This window comes from Bubalus kerabau, chromosome 11 (assembly GCF_029407905.1).
Source record: "Bubalus kerabau isolate K-KA32 ecotype Philippines breed swamp buffalo chromosome 11, PCC_UOA_SB_1v2, whole genome shotgun sequence".
In the NCBI taxonomy this organism is placed as follows: domain Eukaryota; kingdom Metazoa; phylum Chordata; class Mammalia; order Artiodactyla; family Bovidae; genus Bubalus; species Bubalus kerabau.
This window is the reverse complement of record NC_073634.1, coordinates 27,640,622-27,662,063: the sequence shown is the minus strand read 5'-3', so window position 1 is coordinate 27,662,063 and position 21,442 is coordinate 27,640,622. Positions and strand designations below refer to the sequence as shown.

Below are 21,442 nucleotides of genomic sequence, written 5' to 3'. Positions count from 1 at the left end.
ATGTTTATATCTTTCCTTTTCTCCTTTGCTTTTCACTTCTCTTCTTTTCACAACTATTTGTAAGGCCTCCCCAGACAGCCATTTTGCTGTTTTGCATTTCTTTTCCATGGGGATGGTCTTGATCCCTGTCCCCTGTACAATGCCACGAACCTCATTCCATAGTTCATCAGGCACTCTATCTATCAGATCTAGGCCCTTAAATCTATTTCTCACTTCCACTGTATAATCATAAAGGATTTGATTTAGGTCATACCTGAATGGTCTAGTGGTTTTCCCTACTTTCTTCAATTTAAGTCTGAATTTGGCAATAAGGAGTTCAAGGTCTGAGCCACAGTCTAAAAACATTAAAAACTCTAATGAAGTTCAAATAACTGAGTTTTCTATTATTTGCACTCACTGTGTCCTATTTAAGATATCTTTGCCAAACAAAAAGACATCTTTGCCAAACCAAGGACACTAAGATTTGCTCCTACTATGTATTTTTTTAATGGAAGTCTTAATGGCTTTAGTCCTCACACTGAGGTCTATGATCCATTTTTACTTAAACCATTTATAACAACCTGTAACTCTAGCTGGAACTCTTACTTGTGGTATGATTCTTGTCTGTATCACCATGCTTAGCATTCTGCTTGAATCCTAGAGAACACTTAATATCTAAGCGACTAAACGAATGCATTCTTCACTACTACTGCCTCAAATTTCTCTTCTGGATTATGATTAGTTTATCTCTATTCTCCCTTCTGGCACTGTTATGACCTTGTTCTTAAAACATCCTGTACACTGGGTCAGAAATCTTTCTAAAACATGCTATGTGTCTTTGAATTGAACATGCCATCAACTGTAATATATACCATTATCATGAACAGCACCAGAAAGAAGTGCTGCTTATAAGAACTGTAAGACGCAATCAACAGTAAGATACACTGCAATTCCAGAGATGTTAAAATGCAAGAAACACAGCCATCTTAGAATTAATGGATTAGTGTAAATCTACCTGTCGTTACTTAATTTAAAATCCTTTAATGGCTCTCCAGTGTCCTCAGGATAAAAACTAAATTCCTTAGCAAGGCATAAGAAAATCTTTCACTATGGGCTCTCTTCACCAGTTGAAGCTCATTTTTGACACTCCCAACTTCACACCTCATACTTCTGTTTATTTTAAACTTCCAAACTAAGTACTTTTTACTCCTCTGCACTTTGCTCCTGGATGGTCCTTCTCTCTGTAATACACTAGTCACCTCTGCTTGCCTACATTAACATATATTCATTATCCATTTACCCATCAAATATTTACTCAAGGACTATTATTATCCTAGCCTGTGTTTACAAGAGAATATATAAGGGAGCCACGAGCATCAGGGAATTAAAATCTTGCAAGAAAATCACACTAGCACTGAAAACATAAAGTAAGTACAGCAACAAAATGAAATGAACAGAGTATCATACAAGTACAGAGAAAAGACACACAATTCTGTAAGGATGATTAGAGACACAGAGCCCAAGAAAGGCTTCCTAGAAAAAATGCAGAACAGCCTTAAAGAATAAGTAAGAGGTAGCCAGGTAAATGGAGAAGGCAATGGCACCCCACTCCAGTACTCTTGCCTGGAAAATCCCATGGATGCAGGAGCCTGGTAGGCTGCAGTCCATGGGGTCGCTGAGAGTCGGACACGACTGAGCGACTTCACTTTCACTTTTATGCATTGGAGAAGGAAATGGCAACCCACTCCAGTGTTCTTGCCTGGAGAATCCCAGGGACAGGGAGCCTGGTGGGCTTCCATCTATGGGGTAGCACAGAGTTGGACACGACTGAAGCGACTTAGCAGCAGAAGCCAGGTAAATGCAAGGTGATAAGATACACGGATCTTTTTCCAGTGTGTGTAAAGTAACAGAAAGAAGGTAAAGTGGGGTATGTAAGTGGGCATAGCATGGGGGTGGGATAGAAAAAAGGCTCTTTATGTGGTGAGAATGTAGGACAAGGAAAAGCAGAGTTCAGATGGTAAGGCCCAGATGGTAGAGGTAAGGAGAAGCTAGATTATGGAGATTTTATCTGTAGGAAATAGAGACCACCAAAGATCTCTATTAAGCTGAAAAAAATGCTTAGTTCATCCTAGCTGGCTGTATGAAGAGTAGATTTCAGGGCAGTGGTCTAAGCGTAGCATGATGGGGACCTGAAATAAGAGCTAGGCAACATAAATGGGGAGCAGGCAATGGCACCCCACTCCAGTATTTTTGCCTAGAAAATCCCATGGATGGAGGAGCCTGGTAGGCTGCAGTCCATGGGGTCGCTCGAGTTGGACACGACTGAGCGACTTCACTTTCACTTTTCACTTTCATGCATTGGAGAAGGAAACGGCAACCCACTCCAGTGTTCTTGCCTGGAGAATGCCAGGGAGGGGAAGCCTGGTTGGCTGCCGTCTATGGGGTCGCACAGAGTCGGACACGACTGAAGCGACGGAGCAGCAGCGGCATAAATGGAAAGGAAAAGGAAGTTGTAAGAAATAGTTAGGTCTTAAAAGATAATGATTTCAGCTTGGGGACATTTTACATTTATGAATTCTGAGGGACATAGAAGCAGAACAATCTAGTAAGTAGGTAATTCTTAACTGCTCAAGTCTAGAATACAGATTAACAATTTGGGAACTGGTACCAGTAGGTGGATGTTAAGATCATAAAGGAAGATGAATGCTGATGTCACCTTCTGCAAGGAATCTTCGACTCCAGTTTCAGTTAGGTGCTCCCAGTTCAGTCAGCTCAGTTGTGTCTGCTCAGTCGTGTCTGACTCTTTGCCACCCCATGAATCGCAGCACGCCAGGCCTCCCTCTCCATCACCAACTCCCGGAGTTCACTCAGACTCACGTCCATCGAGTCAGTGATGCCATCCAGCCATCTCATCCTCTGTCGTCCCCTTCTCCTCCTGCCCCCAATCCCTCCCAGCATTAGGGTCTTTTCCAGTGAGTCAACTCTTCACATGAGGTGGCCAAAGGAGTTTCAGCCTCAGCATCAGGTGCTCCCACAATACCCTATATTTACCTTTTTAATATCAATTATTGTATAGTTTTCATAATTATTGACTTAGCTATCTTCTCACTTTACCTAAGGCCCGGTGGAGGCAAGGTCAGTGCCTTTTTTATTTCTTCAGTCTCCAGCACCTAAAATAGTGATTGGTGCATTGAATAGATGAAGGAAAGAGATACAATACAGTAAATGGTATAGAAGTGTATTAATATTAATTATCAAGCACTTGCTAAATATTGTTATCCTAAGTGTTTTATAATTATTATGTCCTTTAATCTTCACTATAATCCTAAAAAGGATATACTATTATCATTCAAGTTTTGCTGATGAAATAACCGAGGCCTAGAGACATTATTAACTTGCTCAAGATTATATTAGAGAATGAAATCAAGATATGAGTCCAGGGAGAAGTAATGGTTAGGTAATAAGTGGAAAGAAGTAACTCTATTTTATGGAGAGTGACATTTTGAGCTATGTCAGGATAACAGATAGGAATTCACCAGACGGGAGTAGGGGAAAAGAAAATTCTAAGCAGAGAACAGTACTAAATCATCAAGGTCTCCAGATACTTACATTAAGTAGCAAGAAGAGACCAAAAGATTTTCGTGGTCACTGTCCATCCTACAGTTTAATTCCAAGTAACTCTTAATGCCAGGAATCCTTAGTATTTGGATAAAAGAGTGAATGATCTCCCATAGTAGAGGCAATGAGTTATGTAAAGCAGAGGCAAAAAACAAAAAGAACTGTGGGTGGAGGCTTGTTTTTTGCCTGAGAAGTCTAAAATGTATTCTTTGAAATTTAGAATATTAGGAACCTAACTGGAAGAAAGGAGTATAAAAATGATTTCAGTTACACAAATGTATGACTAAAATGCATCATTAGCTACACACACACACACGTATGTTTAAAAAAAAAAAAATATATATATATATATATACACACACACACACCCCCTCCTTCCCCCAAGGCTTGGACATTATAAAGTCTGAGCCACAAGCCTCTCAAAGATTAGCCTGCAAGACTGGAAGACTGGAAGCAACAGTGACCTCTAGTAACCAAAGGTACAAAAGTAGTCCTATTTCTGAGCAGAAATTCATTTCAAATAAGAGCAATTAGGCTAAAATCCTATAAACCAAGAAGGTACTAATTCAGTTTTAATTACAATTTCAGTTTTAACCATCATAAGGCCAGGGTTGAAGGACAATGCATAAATTTTATATTTTATTTTACTTTATTGTGACATAAGGATGCTAATCATCATTGTTTATATTTCTTGATACAAACCTAAGCAGATGATCTTTCTGAGGTTTTAGCCTAACAGTTCCTAAATACTAATGAATTTCACTGAACGCTGCACTCACACAGTAAACTTATCACTAGGGACTGTTGTAAGTGTTGCAAATCTGAAATGCATCTTGCTACCCTCATCTGTAACATCCTCTTATTCTTGCATCTATCCCAATGCTTCCATCCAAAGACTAACTTATAAAATAATTCCTATTCTATAGCTTTCTTCTTCCTGCATTTATTTTAACAAGCATTTATTGAGTCACCCCAAGGCTAGTTATGTAAGAAACTGTCCCTGCCTCCAAATAGTTCATAATCTCGCAGGAGCAACAAATATATATATATATACACACCAACAGAACCACATAATAAAATTTTAAAACAACTCCAAAAAGAGACCAAAAATAGATCATTTTCAGGAATTCATTTGAGGCCCTAAAGGATGAGAAAATTTTTGATCAGGAGAAGGGTAAAGATGGTCTATGATGAAACTTTTAGTTCACACTCACCTCTTCCACTGTCTTCACATTTTCAAGCTCCCTGCCACCTTTTTCAATTGGTTAATTAAACTTTGTTTCATTCTTTAAAAAGATTGAGGACTACATGTACTTTAACAAATTTTATCTCTTCCATTTGGAATTTTATCTGTACTTTTCTCCTTTTCTCTTGTCTCACAGGAAGGTGTACTTTAGTTTTAAGTCTTGGCCATTAATTTCTTAAAGGGTGTTCTGAGTAGAAATGACCAAAGAGTATTTGACTCTCATGGAGAAACGGAGTTCTGTAAATGGTAATTGCTGCCTTGTCTGAGGCAATATCCACCCATTTATTTTCACATACAAAGAGCAGCTTAGAAGTCTTTGATGTGTTGTCAAAATAATAAGATACTCTCCCATCCCCTACCACAATTATGAATCATTTTAGCTCAAGGGCCCCACCAAGGAAATTCACTCCTCCTAACCCGATTAAAGGAATTTACTTACTAACAACATTTTCAGCAAACTCATGACTATCTCTGTCTTCTTCCAAATGTTATTTACAGTAAAAGCCAAATGATACAGATCTGTGCCTGTATACTATCCTAGATTCTGCATAATTAGGAATGCTTTTTTTAGAAAACTGACATCCTCTAAATTTCAATTTTGCCTCTGTGTTCTCTCATTTCTCAAGCAGCAGTCATAATCCTTAATTTTTCTGATTTACCAGCAGTTTCCTGGTTTAAAATGACGGTTTCCCACCTTTAGATAATTTGACTCATGAGCTTCTATACCATTGTGTACTAACAGCTTGTCTTCACATATTGCCACTGGGCTATATTCTCAAATTACATTCATTTGGTCACCCCAAGAGGTCTTAATGGGTTTCCCAGGCACCAGCTGTGACATAATTTGTCTTCCTGGCAGTTAAAACTGCCAGAGTGTTCCCTGGGCCTTCCCTTTTGCTCCAAAGTACAGGTAATTTTTTTTTTTTTTTTTTTTGGCAAGGATTCAGTTGCAACTGGTGTATATATTATGAACATATGTCGTCAAAAGGAAAGAATGCTCCAACAGAAGAGAAGGTATATGAGAAATTTAAATGACTGGCCACTTTAAAAACTATTGGGAAAACTTTCTACCTCAGTTAAGTGTCTGACATAATATGTTAAAGAAAAAATGAGGTTTAGCTTTTAATACTGCTGGCATAGTGGAGAGGACAAACTAAAAGAACAGGACTAAAAAGACTGAAATGACCAGTTAGGTGTGTTTCTGATTCTGGCATTAACTGAATGGCAATACTACTATGAAGTGGCAGAGAATGTCATTAAACCATTAGCATACACATTTAGTTTTAGCCATACCTGCAGCCAAGTCATGTTTTCATATCACCACCATCTAGCAAAAGCATGTAATAGTTGTGTTCAACAATAAGGAAGTTGACCTATACTTCTGATCATAACTTCATAAAATCTTATTACCTACTTATCTCTTGCAGTTTACTCTTACCTCTAAAGAAAAGTCCTCTAGAAGTTCTAAATATCTTAAGAAGATGGTAATGATTACTTTCCTGCAGTAATTTGTGTGAAAGTGAATACTACAAATCCTCATTTTGCAAGGGACTAAAAAATTTCACATGTAAAGCTGTACTATAGTATCAGGAATGATTTCACTTTTTAAATTGAGGTATAACTGACATATAATATTAATTTCAAATCATTTACTTTTTAATTGAAAGAAAAAATACAAAATCCCTGCAAAATAATTTCACTGCTTTTTCAAAATTTTTTCTAAAACTTTTTTGCATTTGTTAGAAAACACTTTAAGTGTTTATTCCAAATATTTATAGCATTAATATATTAATTGTTTTATGTCAAAACTGATAGTTGATCTTTTTAAGGTTATATACAAATGACAACAGCAAAATTCACTTAACATTTGTCAATTACTTTCTATACTAAAATATATATAAATTTCAAGATAAAGTTGCTCAGAATTGCAAATAAAATTAACAAAACTTTATGTATTTCTCTTGATGTTTTAGTATCAATATTAGAAAACAAATGGTCAGGCAAATTTTTTCACTAATGGGAAACAGTAATAAATTCTTAATTATGCTCATTTCTTAATTAGTATTTCCCCAAGTTATTATAAAATCAATCCTCCCCCATCAATCCATTTTATAGCCAGCAATTCAAAGTCTGTGTCTAAGGTAACAAAGTAACTTAAAGAATATTCACTAGTGGACCCCATTTCAAAAAGTGAACTGTATCAGCATATTATAAGAATGGCAGTCAAAGTAAACTTAAGACGTAGAATTAATGGAAAGGAACTTATTATCTAACTAATAGTTATTAATAAGAATTAATAATCAGTACTATGTGGAAGGAAAAGTTCCAATGTAGAAACTGCAGATGGTTCCAGAACTGGATAAATCTCCACTGAAGAGCCTGTAACAAAGCTGATCCTAAACTCACTTTAGATACAAAGAAATAATGAAGGACAGTTAAAAAAAGACAGTTTACAAAAACATATTCCTGGGGATAGGGACTACAGCTATTGTATTTGCATTTCATGAAACTGAAATAAGTAGATGCTAAGTAACTTATGTATCATATAAAGTATCATCTACATGCCAAATTAAAAAAAGAACAGTCTTTAAATTTCTCTATAAATTTTTCTTTACTAAAATACCTTAGTAAATCAACAATGGGAGAAAACACTTTTAATTTTTCCTCAAAACAAGATTAAAATCTATTATTGTTTTAGCATAATAAAATTTTTTAAAGATTGTAGGCTAATACAAACTATATAAAATAAGTTTTTAAAAATGCTGTGGGTAATGACCAAATACTATGTCACTTTCTCTTACAGGATTTAATATAGAGCCAGAAGCTGAGGATACACATATCCAGTATAGCAGAGAAACTTGTTCTTCTCTCATTATGCACAGTTTTACCTTTCCTGTAAATTAATACTCCAGAATCCTCTTACAAAAATCAATTTATAACCAAATAAATTTTTTCCCCTGGCATGATCTAGACAGTCCTCAAACTTGGTTCTCAAAAAATAAAAAACCCACTTCTAACAACCAGAGTGGCTTCAATCAAGTCTTTTGACAAACATGGGCCCCTTATCCCATACCACTGACATATTTATCTAATGGTGGTTAGTAAGACAAATGTATTAATGGCATGCTATCTAACTCTCTACTATTAACACCAAGCCCCGGAGTGCTGGAGGGTGGGATGTATAAGAATGTAAATCAGAAAACCAGGCAGAATGAATGCCTCTCCCTTGAAGTTTCACACCAGGGTCCCTGAGCACTTCTTTCTGTAGCCTTCCATTCTCTACTCTTTAACCATTCCTAACATTTACTCCCTTTTTTCAGTCCATCACCCAGAAGCTGTCTTAGTTTCTTAAAGGACTTCATGAGAAGGAAATGGCAACCCACTCCAATATTCTTGCCTGGAAAACCCCATGGACAGAGGAGCCTGGTGGGTTCCAGTCCACAGCTGAGCAACTATCTCCTGAGGAGAAAGTGATAAGGGATGAAACTTCCAGCACTGACAACTGTGAACATACATCAATCTCCACTGAATTTTATCTCTTCTCAGCTTATCTCAGCAGTAGTCTCTACTCCATCTAACACTAACAGCTCTTAATCTGCCTTTAACATCCCTTCTCAAACTCCCAGGAAACCTGCCACAATTACCACTACCCCTCCCCCACCAATATCATCTTCCTCTCTGCTGCCTTTCTGGTCTCAACATATTTTTCTGCTCAAGTCTATAACACCTTAAAAAATTAAAATTAAAACTGGCCTTTGATTTAGCATCCTTCTAGTGACCACCATCTTCCCTTCTCAGGCAAATTTTTTTGAAAAGAGTAGCTGGCTATAGCTGCAGCTCTTGATTCCACAATTCAATTCTTGTTTTTCAAATAGTGCAATTAGATTTGTAATACTATCACTCTATTAAAATTTCTTTTGGAGAGGTTTTCTAACATTCTCAGAAATATCAAATCCAATGGTCACCTCTCAGTCCTTGTTTTACTTGATCTCTTTGTAGCAGCTGGCAACATGAATCACTCTTTCTTTGCTATGCTGAAAATACTGGAGCTCCCCAAAAAAATACCCTGAGCTACTTTCTTTTTTACATCCTCTTTCTATGACTTCAACATAGAAATGTTCATCCATAAGCTGAACATTCCCAAATTTTTATTGCTAGCCAAGACTAGCATGGACACTATCAATATATATCTATCTATATACCATGTGTCGGAGAATGCAATGGCACCCTACTCCAGTACTTTTGCCTAGAAAATCCGGTGGATAGAGGAGCCTGGTAGGCTGCAGTCCATGGGGTCGCTAGAGTTGGACAGGACTGAGCGATTTCACTTTCACTTTTCACTTTCATGCATTGGAGAAGGAAATGGCAACCCACTCCAGTGTTCTTGCCTGGAGAATCCTAGGGACAGGGGAGCCTGGTGGGCTGCCATCTATGGGGTCGCACAGAGTCGGACACGACTGAAGCGCCTTAGCAGCAGCATACACCATGTGTACCTCAAATTCAACATTCAGAAACTGAATTCATAATCTTCCTTCCAAATCTGCTCCTCACATTCTAGTTAACTATCTAATCACTTACTAAAGATCTAGGAGTTATGTAAGACTCTCTGATTAATCATTTGCATTGACATACTACAGTAGAGATAAGGTGATGGATCTTTTCTTTTTCTGTTGCCAAATGGGGATAATTATGCCTATGTCTGTTAGGGGAAGCACACTGACTGAAACCGCCCACCCTGGCCAGGCACACCATTTGCATGAGTTGTTTTACCACAGGTGGTCCTGGTAAGGAACACGGAACTAATAAGCCACCACCAACAGGGAGAATTCAGGAAAGGTTAAAAAGTGACACCGCATGTCCAACTACCTCCCAGAATCCTTCTCTGCGGCATCCATCTTGGCTGAACAAGGCATGCACCACCAGGAAGGACTCTGAGTCAAATGACCGGCTAAAGACAACCCGGAACTAATCCCATCACCATAAAACCCAAGACTGTGAGCCATTTGGTAGAGCAGTTCTTCTGGGTTCCCTTACACTACTGTTCTCGGCCAGAGTGCCCTTTCCCAATAAAATCTCTTGCTTTGTCAGCATGTGGCTCTCCTCAGACAATTCATTTCTGAATGTTAGACAAGAGCCCACTTTCGGGCCCTGGAAGGGCTCCCCCTTCTTGCAACATGTCCATCTACTCTACCAAGAAGTCAGTGAGACATATGAAATGATGTGTTTGATTGTTTGATTATGTGAAATAATTTAAAATTCCTTCTGGGTGGCTGGAAGAAGAGAAAGAAAGGGCATACGACATCTGCTCCAAACTCAGAGCAACAAGGTCCTGATAACTGTTTATTTCAACCTCTGAAAATTCCCAAAGTCTGGAAGTTGAAATTTCCATTGAACTGGGGTTGGCAATAAATTTCCGAGTTTAAATTAAATTCTTCAAGACTTTGCTGACTAATGACCACAGAAGGCTTAGCATGAAGCTATATCAACTATAATGGTGTAAATCATTTCTGTAATGATAAGAGGGTTCATTTTAACAGGATGAGTGCCTATCTGCTATATTCAACATACAATGTGAAGTCTATGGGAAACAGATGATTCTGTTTGTGCTCTAAGTAAATTTGTTATGCAGTTGAAAGACACTAAATTCACACAAACACTATGATACAAAAGCCAGTAAGTACAATTAGTGGCATTACACAAAAATTCCCAATTTAAAATAATACACTTTCAGAATTTCTTGAGAATAAAGAAAAAGGAAATGGAAAAAAAACTCTAGTCATATGTAACCCCAAAGAGAAACTATAGTTTTATATTCCCAATCTTAATGTCATTGATAAAATACATTTAATACATTATTTCAAAAAAAATGGTGTGAAAAGCAAAATTCTCCCTACTTTACAACACACTTAAATTACCTTTACTTGGGACTGATTTTTTCACCGAGGCCACATGATCTTCAGAGATGGCAAGACGCCTCAAAACATCAGCCAAAGCTGCCTTTAGCACTGTGATTTCATCTTCTTGCTGTTGAACTCGTAACTCAAGGGCTGAGAGGCGATCCTGAACATCAGAAGTACTTGCAGCGGAAATACTATCATCTATAAAAATAAGAAAAAATGGAATATTTGTTAAAGTAAACTGCTTATGAAACAATTTAATGACATATAAGAAAATGTATACCAGATAATTCTTATAAAAGATGAGAAAAACTGAAAATCATTTTTACACAGATTAACTTCTGTAAAGATTTTCATAGCTACTTGAACTAATTTAAAACAAAAAAGCTAATGTAGCTGACATGTAATTAAAACTATGAAAATTTTCTCATGGTCAAGTTTTTTGTTTATTATACCATCGACCTTAATACCTTTTCCACCAAAATGTTCCCTAAATATACCACTTTGTAGACATCTGGAAACTTGCATAACTGCAAACTATTCAAAGCATCCTTCTTACTTATCATTATCATAATTATCTGAAAATAAGGAGTTCAAATCACTTCAGTTTTGCTTTTTGTATCAAACTGGGAACCTCTCACCTTCAGCATCAATGACCAGAAAGCATTCTTTACTTCTGTCTTTATTATTATACTCCCAACCTCCTCCCCCAAGAACTGCTACATAATTAGTAACATACTTTTTGCTGCTCTTTCCAATGCCTCAAAGTCTCTTAAAAAAAAAAAAAGGTATAGTTTCTATAAGGCACATAGCTAATATCTCCCTTAGGTATGTAACAACAACAACAACAACAAAAATAATGTTCAGGTGTAATACAACAATTACAAACTACTTCCAGAGCTGTGTACCTTTAGAGTACACTACTTGTTGGTTCAATCTGAATCCAAATGTATAAAAGATCAATTGCTAAGGGCTAATTCACTATAACCAGAAAAATTCATGGAAGAAATGAGGTTCTCACAGCTGACTGGTGTGACCTGAGTGATATATACTGGGTGGGCCATTCTCTAGTTGCAGCACATGCTAAGTCACAGTGTGCCATTTTTCTCATACTGAGATAATGTGCCAGACATCTTAGGCAGACAATTTAACTCAAAGTCTGAGTTAAAAACAGTAACAACGGGGGCTTCCCTGGTGGCTCAGTGACAAAGAATCCACCTACCAGTGTAGGAGACACTGGTTCAATTCCTGATCCAGGAAGACCCCACATGCCATGGAGGAACTAAGCCTTTATGCCACAACTACTGAGCCTGTGGTCTAGAGCCCATGAGCCACAACTACTGAAGGCCGTGTGCCCTACAGCCTGTGCTCTGCAACAAGAGAAGCCACCACAATGAGAAGCCTGCACACAACCAGAGAACAGCCCTCACTCGCCACAACTAGAGAAAAGCCCGTGCAGCAACAAAGACCCAGCCCAGCCATATATTAAGTAAAAAAACAGCAGCAACAACAAAACCGTCAGCATTTAAAAACCAAAGTTATCACCATTTATTACAGAGTAGCAAACACACTCATTTAAGATCATATGTGCCTACAGACATCTCAGGCATACATATGTACTCTCTTCTGTCTTTAGAGGTATTTCAATGACAATCTTTGAGAAGTACTGCAATGAAAGGAAAAGTTGGGTTTTATCTTCAATTTAGACTTTGAATTCTAGTTCCATAATTAATAAATTGTGTAATCTTAGGCAAGTTATTTTATCTCTTTGAGTCTCAGTTTGTCTTCAAATGATTGTTTTGCGGAAGGTATCCAGGACGTGTCTGACATTCAATAAATGTTTAACATACAACAGCAGAGTACAAAAGGTAAAATTTGAGAGCTTTAGGCCCATGTATTACATAAAAGGCAGATCTGTCAAACTTTGAGAGGCTTAAGGAAAGAAAAATTCAGCTTCTCATTTTAGAAATTTTTATATTTGAAGTCTTTTTCATTTCCAGAGTGGTATAGATGAATTCTGGGCTTCCCAGGTGGCTCAGTGGTAAAGACTCCGCCTGCTAATACAGGAGACATGGGTTTGATCTCCGGGTCCAGAGGATTCCCCTGGAGTAGGAAATGGCAATCTACTCCAGTATTCTTGCCTGGAAAATTCCATGGACAGAGGAGTCTGGCCGGGTACAGTCCATGGGGTTGCAAAGAGTCAGACATGACTGAGCATGCACGCTACACACTAGCTGTATTCTAACTGATCCATCCTCTATGTGTCACACTATGGTTAGTATTATATTAACATTCGTCTGTCTAGAACACTTTCCTATTTTCCTTCTTCTGGTAGGAGAAAAACAGCTCTTTTGCAGAACTCTACTGGTTTTGAGGTTCCATTAGGGCTGTTGGTCTACAATGCCTCATTTTCTCCTCTAACACCCTGCGCTACTACTAAGGTAATGTATATGAAGTGGGTTTTTTTGATGGTTAAAATATGTCTATTGGTAATTTCATAAGGTTCAAATACTACCATAGAAATGGTTATGGGTATGGGTTAGGCCAAAAGGAGCCCTCCCAAATTTGAAAGAGAGAGAGAGCGGAGAGAGGGAGGGAGGGACGGAGGTAGGTATAGCCCATCGTTCTTGGTTTGTTAACTGTAAGGACATACAGATCTAGGGCTGTCTATGATAGAGTCTTGTCTGCCTTAAGTTCCAGTTCTAGTCTCTGAAGCCTGGACCATCAATTCTGAGAGTTACTCTAATATTTCTTTCAGCTACCTATCTAACCCGACAAAGTCTCTTTCAACAAGCCACCACCTATAAGCCAAAAGTCCTAATTAAGTCAGAAATGATACAGATACGCCTTTCTAAACTTTTCTCAAATTACAGAAGATGGGTTATGTATCAAAGTTATAATCACAGGTAAAATATTTATGTGACTTTTGTAAACACATAATCTTCTTAATTCTTTTGGGAAGGCAGCAAAGCCTAGTGGAAAGATTACCAGACTATAATGCCAAAGGTACAGTCTTGGGTTTTAGTATCGACATGGTTAACTAGCTTTTACTTTTGGTAAATTACTTAACTTTTATAGACTTTGATTAAAAAAAAAATGACTAAGGTTTTTATTTTGTGAAACTTGGACAGTCACATGAATGGTGGTTCAGCTTGTAAAAATCCTACTACGACCTGCTAGATACTGTGATAAGACACAGGACAATTTTTCAAAGGGCATTACAAGCATAATGTTAACTATTAACAACGTCCTGGATTTATACAGGACCTTTCATATTTATTACCTCCTCTCCCTCCTCGGTCTATCTGTATTTTATACTTGAGGAAACAGCTTGAGAAATAGCTTGCCCAAGGTCACCAAAGTAGTCTTGATATATGAGATTCAAACAGAGGACCTGACTCATAGTTTTAAGTGCACTTTACTTTCATGTTGCATTTTAATAATCACAGGAGGATCGAATAAATACGTTCTTTCACAAAGCCAAACAGGGTTTAAACTATGAAGTGATATAAACAGATTTCTGTTCTAAAAAGGTTATTCTGGCTGCTGTGAGAGAATGGACTGGAAAAGGATAAGGGTAAACATATGGAGACCAAGCATGAGGCTGATGCAGTAACCCATGTGAAAGGTGAAGGTGGTCTAGGCTAGGGGTAAGGTGTTTGTGCATCTCGATTTTCCCAGGACAAACATGTCTGCTATCTCAGTAAAAATATTATCATAATAGTCCTTCTTTCTCTCTAAAGTTTCCCAGTTTGAATGATCAATTATACGGTCACTCAAGACAAGGCAGCAGCAGCAACAGAGATACAAAGCTGCATAGGATTGATCTCTATGGTTCCTTATAGCCCTAAAATCCTGTAACATCTTCCTAATATTTTGCCTTTTTCACCTTTTCAAGAGCAATAAAAGCTGTGGTTGAACTGTGCATAAATTCTGGTGTTACACTGCCTGAATAAATTTGTTTTTGACTTACCAGCTCTGACTGGCTTCTTCATGCAATTTTTTCATGATAGAACTTATCTCTAGTTTGAGATTATTAAATGAAATAATGTACAGCACTGCCGTACACCAAGGGTTCAATAAGTTACTATTCTGTATGGGCATGTTCTTTACTACACTGTTTTTATTATTGCTACAAAGCTGGAATGATCTAAAATCCCTGGATGGGGTTAATAGGCTATGATAATATATTCACATCATAGAAAGCCATGCAATTAAAAATAGTAAAACAGGTGGACTTCTCTAGTAGCACAGTGGATAAGAATCCATCTGCCAATGCAGATGGGTTCGATCCCTGATCCAGGAAGATTCCACATGCCACAGAGCAAAGAAGCCCGTGTGCCACAACTGCTGAGCCCACACGCTGCAATTACTGAAGATCATGCACCTAGAGCCTGTGCTCCGCAACAAGAGAAGCCCCTGCAATGAGAAGCCTGTGCACTGCAACGAGGAGAAGCCCCTGCTTGCTGCAACCAGAGAAAGCCCGCACACAGCAACGAAGACAGTGCATCCAAAAATGAATAAAATGATTTTTCAAATAAATAAACAACATAAAAATAATAAGACAGGATATAAACTAGAAATTTGAAAGCCCCACAAGACAACTCAAGTGGAGTAAACAGATCGGGGAATAACATGTACTGAATAATTTATTGAAACACACACACATGCACCAAAACATATTTCTAAAAACTAAACAAAAAACTTCATATCTACATATGTATATAATGCACAACAAGAAAAATCTAGACACATACACATCAAACTGGTAATTGGGTTACTTCCGACTAGGAGAATGAAGTAAGGACAGGATAAAGGGAAATTTTTGCTTTTTAGTATTTCTACATTATTTGAATTTCACAGTAACAATGTTATTTAAACTTATATTTAAGCTAAAATATGCTGCTTCTGAAGTTTGATTTTTTAAAGCAAGTTTCCTCTAGGCACAGTATTCCAATTTATAAAGAAACATATTAGAGCATAAGGCAATGAACTTAAATTTGTGCTCACTGATTACAAAAGCTAGAAATGAGACTATCTTAAAGATCAACCATCCCTCTTGCCATTTTATAGACAAGTAACGGACACAACTGAGTGACTGAGCACGCTCGCGCGCACACACACGCACACGCACTAAGACTATGAAATTAGGCGAGTTACTCCTGGGCACACGGCAAACTGGGGTTAGAACTTCTTCCTCAGATGACTCCAAAAAACCCATCACTCTTCCTCTTTACATTTTCAAAAGTTTGTTCTTATTTTTTCTTTCAATCTCTAATGTACCACATGCGAATTCACAATGAATTTTTAAAGAATACATCTGTTCAGTAAACAGAATATATCCATTTCCAGAGGTATATTCCACTCACCCTTCTTAATCCAAGTACACTAATTCCTTTTCCTTCAGTAGTCTCCCATTTCTTTGCTCCTTTCGAAGTATTAATAGTTTCTAGCCTTGACGGTTAAAATATGAACTACAAATAAATTCCCAAGGGTTCATAAACTCATTAAGGAAAGAAAGAAAAGAGAAAGAAGGTCCATAAGCCTTTTTACCATCAGTCTAATGTATTTATTGGCATAAGTTAGTCTTTTTTATTAGAAGTGCAAGGTAAATGTTAATATCCAATATTTCAGTTTTAAAACTACAATGGTTAACTGCTTATTATGCTTTTACTACGGTGAATCATAGTTAACCTGTCTTCGGAATTGTCAAGAAATACGTGTTACCTTTGCCAAGACAAATATATGGTATTCTATTCTAAGTATCTGAAAGTTGGCAAGCCAGCCTCATACCAGAACCAGGCATGCCTATACATTCTAGCATCTTTTGAATGTTAATGATTTTATGTAAATCTTTCTAAAATGGTACACTCAACTTTCCTGTTTTCCTAATAAGGGCATATACTTAAAATGTAGCCATTTCTAGATGACTCAGTTTTCACTTAAAATATTAATTACTTTGTGCTGCAAGCACTGTGATAAAATGATGCCCTAGAAGCTATTATGTTTCTAATTAAATAATTTAAAGTACTACATTTTCAAACTTGTAATCTTTCTTCATACCTTTTCTGCTTCTTTCTTTGCACTTAGTGTTACCTATAATGTATATATAAGCACATACATTATATATATAATGCTTACAATTTTAACATAGAGGAAGAAAATGGACACAGCTTCAGACCTAATGTTTGTATCACTGGAGTCCCACAGGAAAAGGAGAAAAAGATTCTAGATTAAAAAAAAAAAAAAAAAAAAACACGTGAAGAAATAATGGCGGAACTTCCCAAGTTAAATGAAAATTCACAAATTCATTAAAATTCAGTATATTGAAGTCCCTCTCCTCGCCACACATGAAAATCAAATCCAAGCAGGTTAAAGAATTAAAGGCAAAAATCATAAAAATCTTTACAAAAATAACAGAGAATATCTTCATATCCTGCAAGTAGAAAGGAGCTTCCTAAACAAGACAGAGTAAGCGCTATCCATTAAAGTACATACTGAAACTACATCAGCTTTCAGAACGCATGTTCACTAAAAGACACAATAAAGAGAAAAAGGTATTCACAAATGAGGAAAAGATAGTTCTAACATTTATAAGTGATAAAGGATTAGGATCCTGAAGAAAGAATTCCTACAAATTGATAAGACAAATAATCCTATAGAAAAACTGTTTGCAAAACCCTTGACTAAATACCTCATGGTAACGGAAACATAAATGGCCAATGGATGCATGAAATGAGGCTCGAACACCTCATTTATAATCTTGAAAAGGAAAATTAAAACCATGTGAATTACTATTTTATGCTCACCAAACGGGCAAAAAATTTAAAGCATGACAATATGAAGTATATCAAGTATTCCCTAGAATAAAGAGCAATATGAATTCTCATATATTACCGGTAGGCAGTGAACTGTTTCAAGACTTTGAGCTAAAAAACAAACAACAACAAAATACAACATTGGTCTCATCTGGTAAAACTGAAGATGCACACATCCCACGACCCAGCAATTAGACTTCTGGTGTATAGATCCTGACCTACAGCAGGGTTGGCAATCTTTTTCTGTGAGGGCCAGATACTATAAATATTCTAGGCTTTCAGACCACATAATCTCTATAATGACTACTCAAACCTACCTTTGTAACACAAAAACAGCCATAAATACGTAAATGATTGGGTGTGGCTATGTTCCAATAAAACTTTTCTTTTCTTTTCTATTTAACTAAAACAGATGGCCTGCCAGGCCAATCTCTGCTTGTGCATACGCACACCAATAGAAATGTTCAATAATGTCCACAACAGAAACAAACTGGAAACAATCATTAGCTGTAAAATGTATAAACAAACTGTGATACAAACATCCAACAGAATACTAGTAAGTGGTAAAAATAAACTATGGCTACATGAAACATCATGTATAAATCTTAGGAAGTTCAAAAAATACAAAAGTGATCTATTGTTTAGAATAAACCCATAAAGCAAGGGAATGATATATACAACATTTATGACAATAGTTACTTATGATAGTGTAGAGCAGGGGACAGTAAGGAAGGTGTCCACAGACAATAGAATATCTGTGTCATAAAGACAATTAAAACATATTGTGTTATACTTTTTTGACGTGGAGGTTAGTGACTTTTCTGAGAGAGGAAGGGGAATGCGAATGACTAGACTACATAATTAATTTACTCATTTTGTTTTAGAACAATGAAACCAGTTTTTCAAATTAAATCCCCAAACAGATAAAAATGGAGTTTCACTTCCAAAACCCTGAAGTTTTGTGTCATAAAAGCAACTAAACCTGTGGGTTTAATGATTGTTTTGAGGCCTAATGGTATGACCTAAGATTAGTTGTTACCTATGAATTTTGGGGGGAAAAAAAAGTCTGTTTCAAAAAGGTATATGATATGAGATACAATACCATCCAAAGAACAAATACTAAAAAAAAAAAATTTTTAAACCATTTCTGATCTCCCCTTCCTACAACACTTAGGTTAAGACACAGATCAGACCTTAATGAGCAGAATGGTAGTGATGAAGATCAGAAGAGCTAATATGGTGAAAAACCACAAGAAATCATATTCCACCATGCACTGTTTATAGTTCAAAAAAAAAAATAGTGAAGGCACTAGCGTAAATCACTACTAATGGTGAACTGATTAAATAAACGTCTGTACTAGGGTACCTCATGGAGCTCTTAAAAAGGATGTTATATATTTAAAACCACAAACTAGAAAGTTTAGTAGGTATAACAACATACTATAAAAGAGGGAAAAAATTGCAGGCAACATTTATAGTGTAGTTATATCCATATAGAACCGTATATCCACAAGCATACATACACATACAGTTGTATAGAGGCTGGAGGTATGTGTCTGGCAAGTGGGATTTTAGAAGATTCTGCTTCCTTATATTCTTATTTTATATGAATTTTCTGTGAAATATTCTTCATGAACAAAACATAAAACTATTTTCTCGGTAAAGAAAAGCAAAGCTAATTTAGGCTGTGATGTAAACCTAATTAGTAATGCACCCAAATTTTAAATACAAATTTGGTTAATGTGTGGATTTTTATGCACAGTAAATAAAAACATTTTTGTAAAAGTATGTCCTATGATGTTTAAAAGAAATATTCTCAGGTTAATGAAAGACACAAAAATCAATATAATACATCCAAAGGAAAACTGGATGCCTTTAAATTTCATTTCTTCAAAAAACAAAACAAAATCACAACTGATTTGTCACATTAATCAATTCCCATCAGAAGGCATTTAGCAAAATAAATGGTTTTTTGTTCTAAAATGGAAATGGTTGTCTTCAAATATTGTCTTTTAAAGACAATATTTAAGTATTTTATCAAAAAGTTATGCACTATCAATTCTACAACAGCCACAATTTACTTTGGAAATAAACCATAAGAAAATACACTAATAAAAACAGAGCTCACATGAACATATATTTATGTAGGAATTAATGTTTCTTATTTATCTTAATATTTTACTGCTAGAAGTCAAAATTTTCCTCTCAAAGAACTTTTAATTAAACAAACCACTGTTAAAGTTTGGATATTTTATTTCTTTAGTAAATGACAATATTAATTACCTCCAGTTCAGTTGCTCAGTCGTGTCCAGCTAGTAATAATATATGAAAATAAAGAGTATCTGTCTTCAACTGAGTAACACAAATAATACTGACTTATATTTTCTATTTTAAAGAACTCATTTGTTTTTCTTATAAGATATTCTTACTAAAAAATCCCCCTAGTAGTATAAATTATAAAAGGAATTGTGTTAAAATAAAAGAAAATATAAAACCATTTTTGCCATCGCACTCTGAGCATGAAGGCTAGTCCCAGGAAAGGACTTTACTTCCTTCTATCACTAGGATTCATTCACAATCAGATAATTCTGCTTTGGATGTTTTTTTGGTTAGACTTCATAGAAGCAAAAGTCAAGCTTAATTACACAATTCTCATTTCCTATTTTTAAGAGACATGCTTTTTTTTTTTTTTTTTTTTAAAAACTACTTTCCAGTAAAAGCTGTTTTTATTTTTTCCCTCACAAACAATGTAATGACCACCTTTTGTGGGGATAGGGAAAACAAAGCCTATTCTGCCCTCACAACAGGAAAATATTTCCTTCAAGGGGGTACAATCTTAGTCATTTATAAAAGTAGGTAACCAAATATTTATGCTATTACTGACACATATATTTAAAGGAAGCTGGGGGGAGGGGGAAGGGGGGAAAGAAGGGGCCTAAATTCATTCCCACATCCTCAGATTTCTTTTGTCACAAGTAGTAAAGTTTGTGACACATGTCTCCCAGAAAAGGAAAGATACGTTACCAGTACAGAAGTTTGAAAGTGTAGAGGAAGCACATACTGAAGCGAGACTAGGCAGGCTGTCTTCCATTCTTGCCACCTACGTTACAAGCAATATAAACCAGTTCTGTCCACGTTTCCTGCTGCCTTCCCAGATAGTTCCAGAGCAAATCCCAGCTCTCTAAATCTCACGACATACTTTACATTCTGAGGAAATCCTCCCGGTCCAGATGGCCTACCACAAAGCACTTCTATGTTGGCACAAATAAAAACTTCTTAAGATAGTTCTTCTCTTGCCCCTTTGCTCTCTTATCTAAAGAAAAGTCTTCTACTTATTTATAGAGACAAAGAACTGAAGGAGAGCAAACAGCACGCAGGCAAAAGGAGGGTAAAGACAGAAAACTAAAGCTGCTTTCGGGAGTGGCTAAATTCCAGGCGCACGCAGAAACACATGAATTAATGAACCCATGAATATTCACTACAGTTATTTGGTTGTCCTCAGGCACTACTTCTCTGATCATCTTTCAGTTGGTTAAGAGTAATGAAGACAAAACTCTGCCTTCTGAAACTGAAACATTAAACATTAGTTTCTATAATTAACAGAATTAAAGCCCTTCAAATGAGTATTTTTCTCTACTAGGAAATAAACAATGTGTGTGCAAAGTGGCAAGCCACATTTCCTTTTGCCTTTGTTTAAAATAAAATGAAATCCACATGAACTGTAAAGAAACTGAAAGAATGGTCACTTCATTAATTTAAAAAGCTTAAGTGTTAAGACTAAGTTGGCTGATTTATTACAAGCATTTCACTAGAGTAAGATAATGAATACGATTAACAACGAGAACAGTCATTTTTCTTAATTCACTAATTTTCCAAATTATTTT

General features: G+C 36.4%; 1 protein-coding gene across 7 annotated transcripts in view; it reads right to left on the bottom strand.

Annotated features, from left to right (window-relative positions):
- Positions 1 to 21,442, bottom strand: part of EML4 (EMAP like 4) — a 153,756-nt gene that overhangs the window by 79,117 nt on the left and 53,197 nt on the right. For 2 of the 7 annotated variants that reach the window (XM_055539916.1, XM_055539919.1), the window contains exon 2: positions 10,759 to 10,941. In XM_055539916.1, the coding sequence (XP_055395891.1) occupies positions 10,759 to 10,941 (183 nt within the window). Of the gene's footprint in view, positions 1 to 10,758; positions 10,942 to 20,582; positions 20,832 to 21,442 lie in introns of those variants that run through there. The other 5 variants (XM_055539921.1, XM_055539914.1, XM_055539917.1 and 2 more) reach the window with 5 other exon arrangements.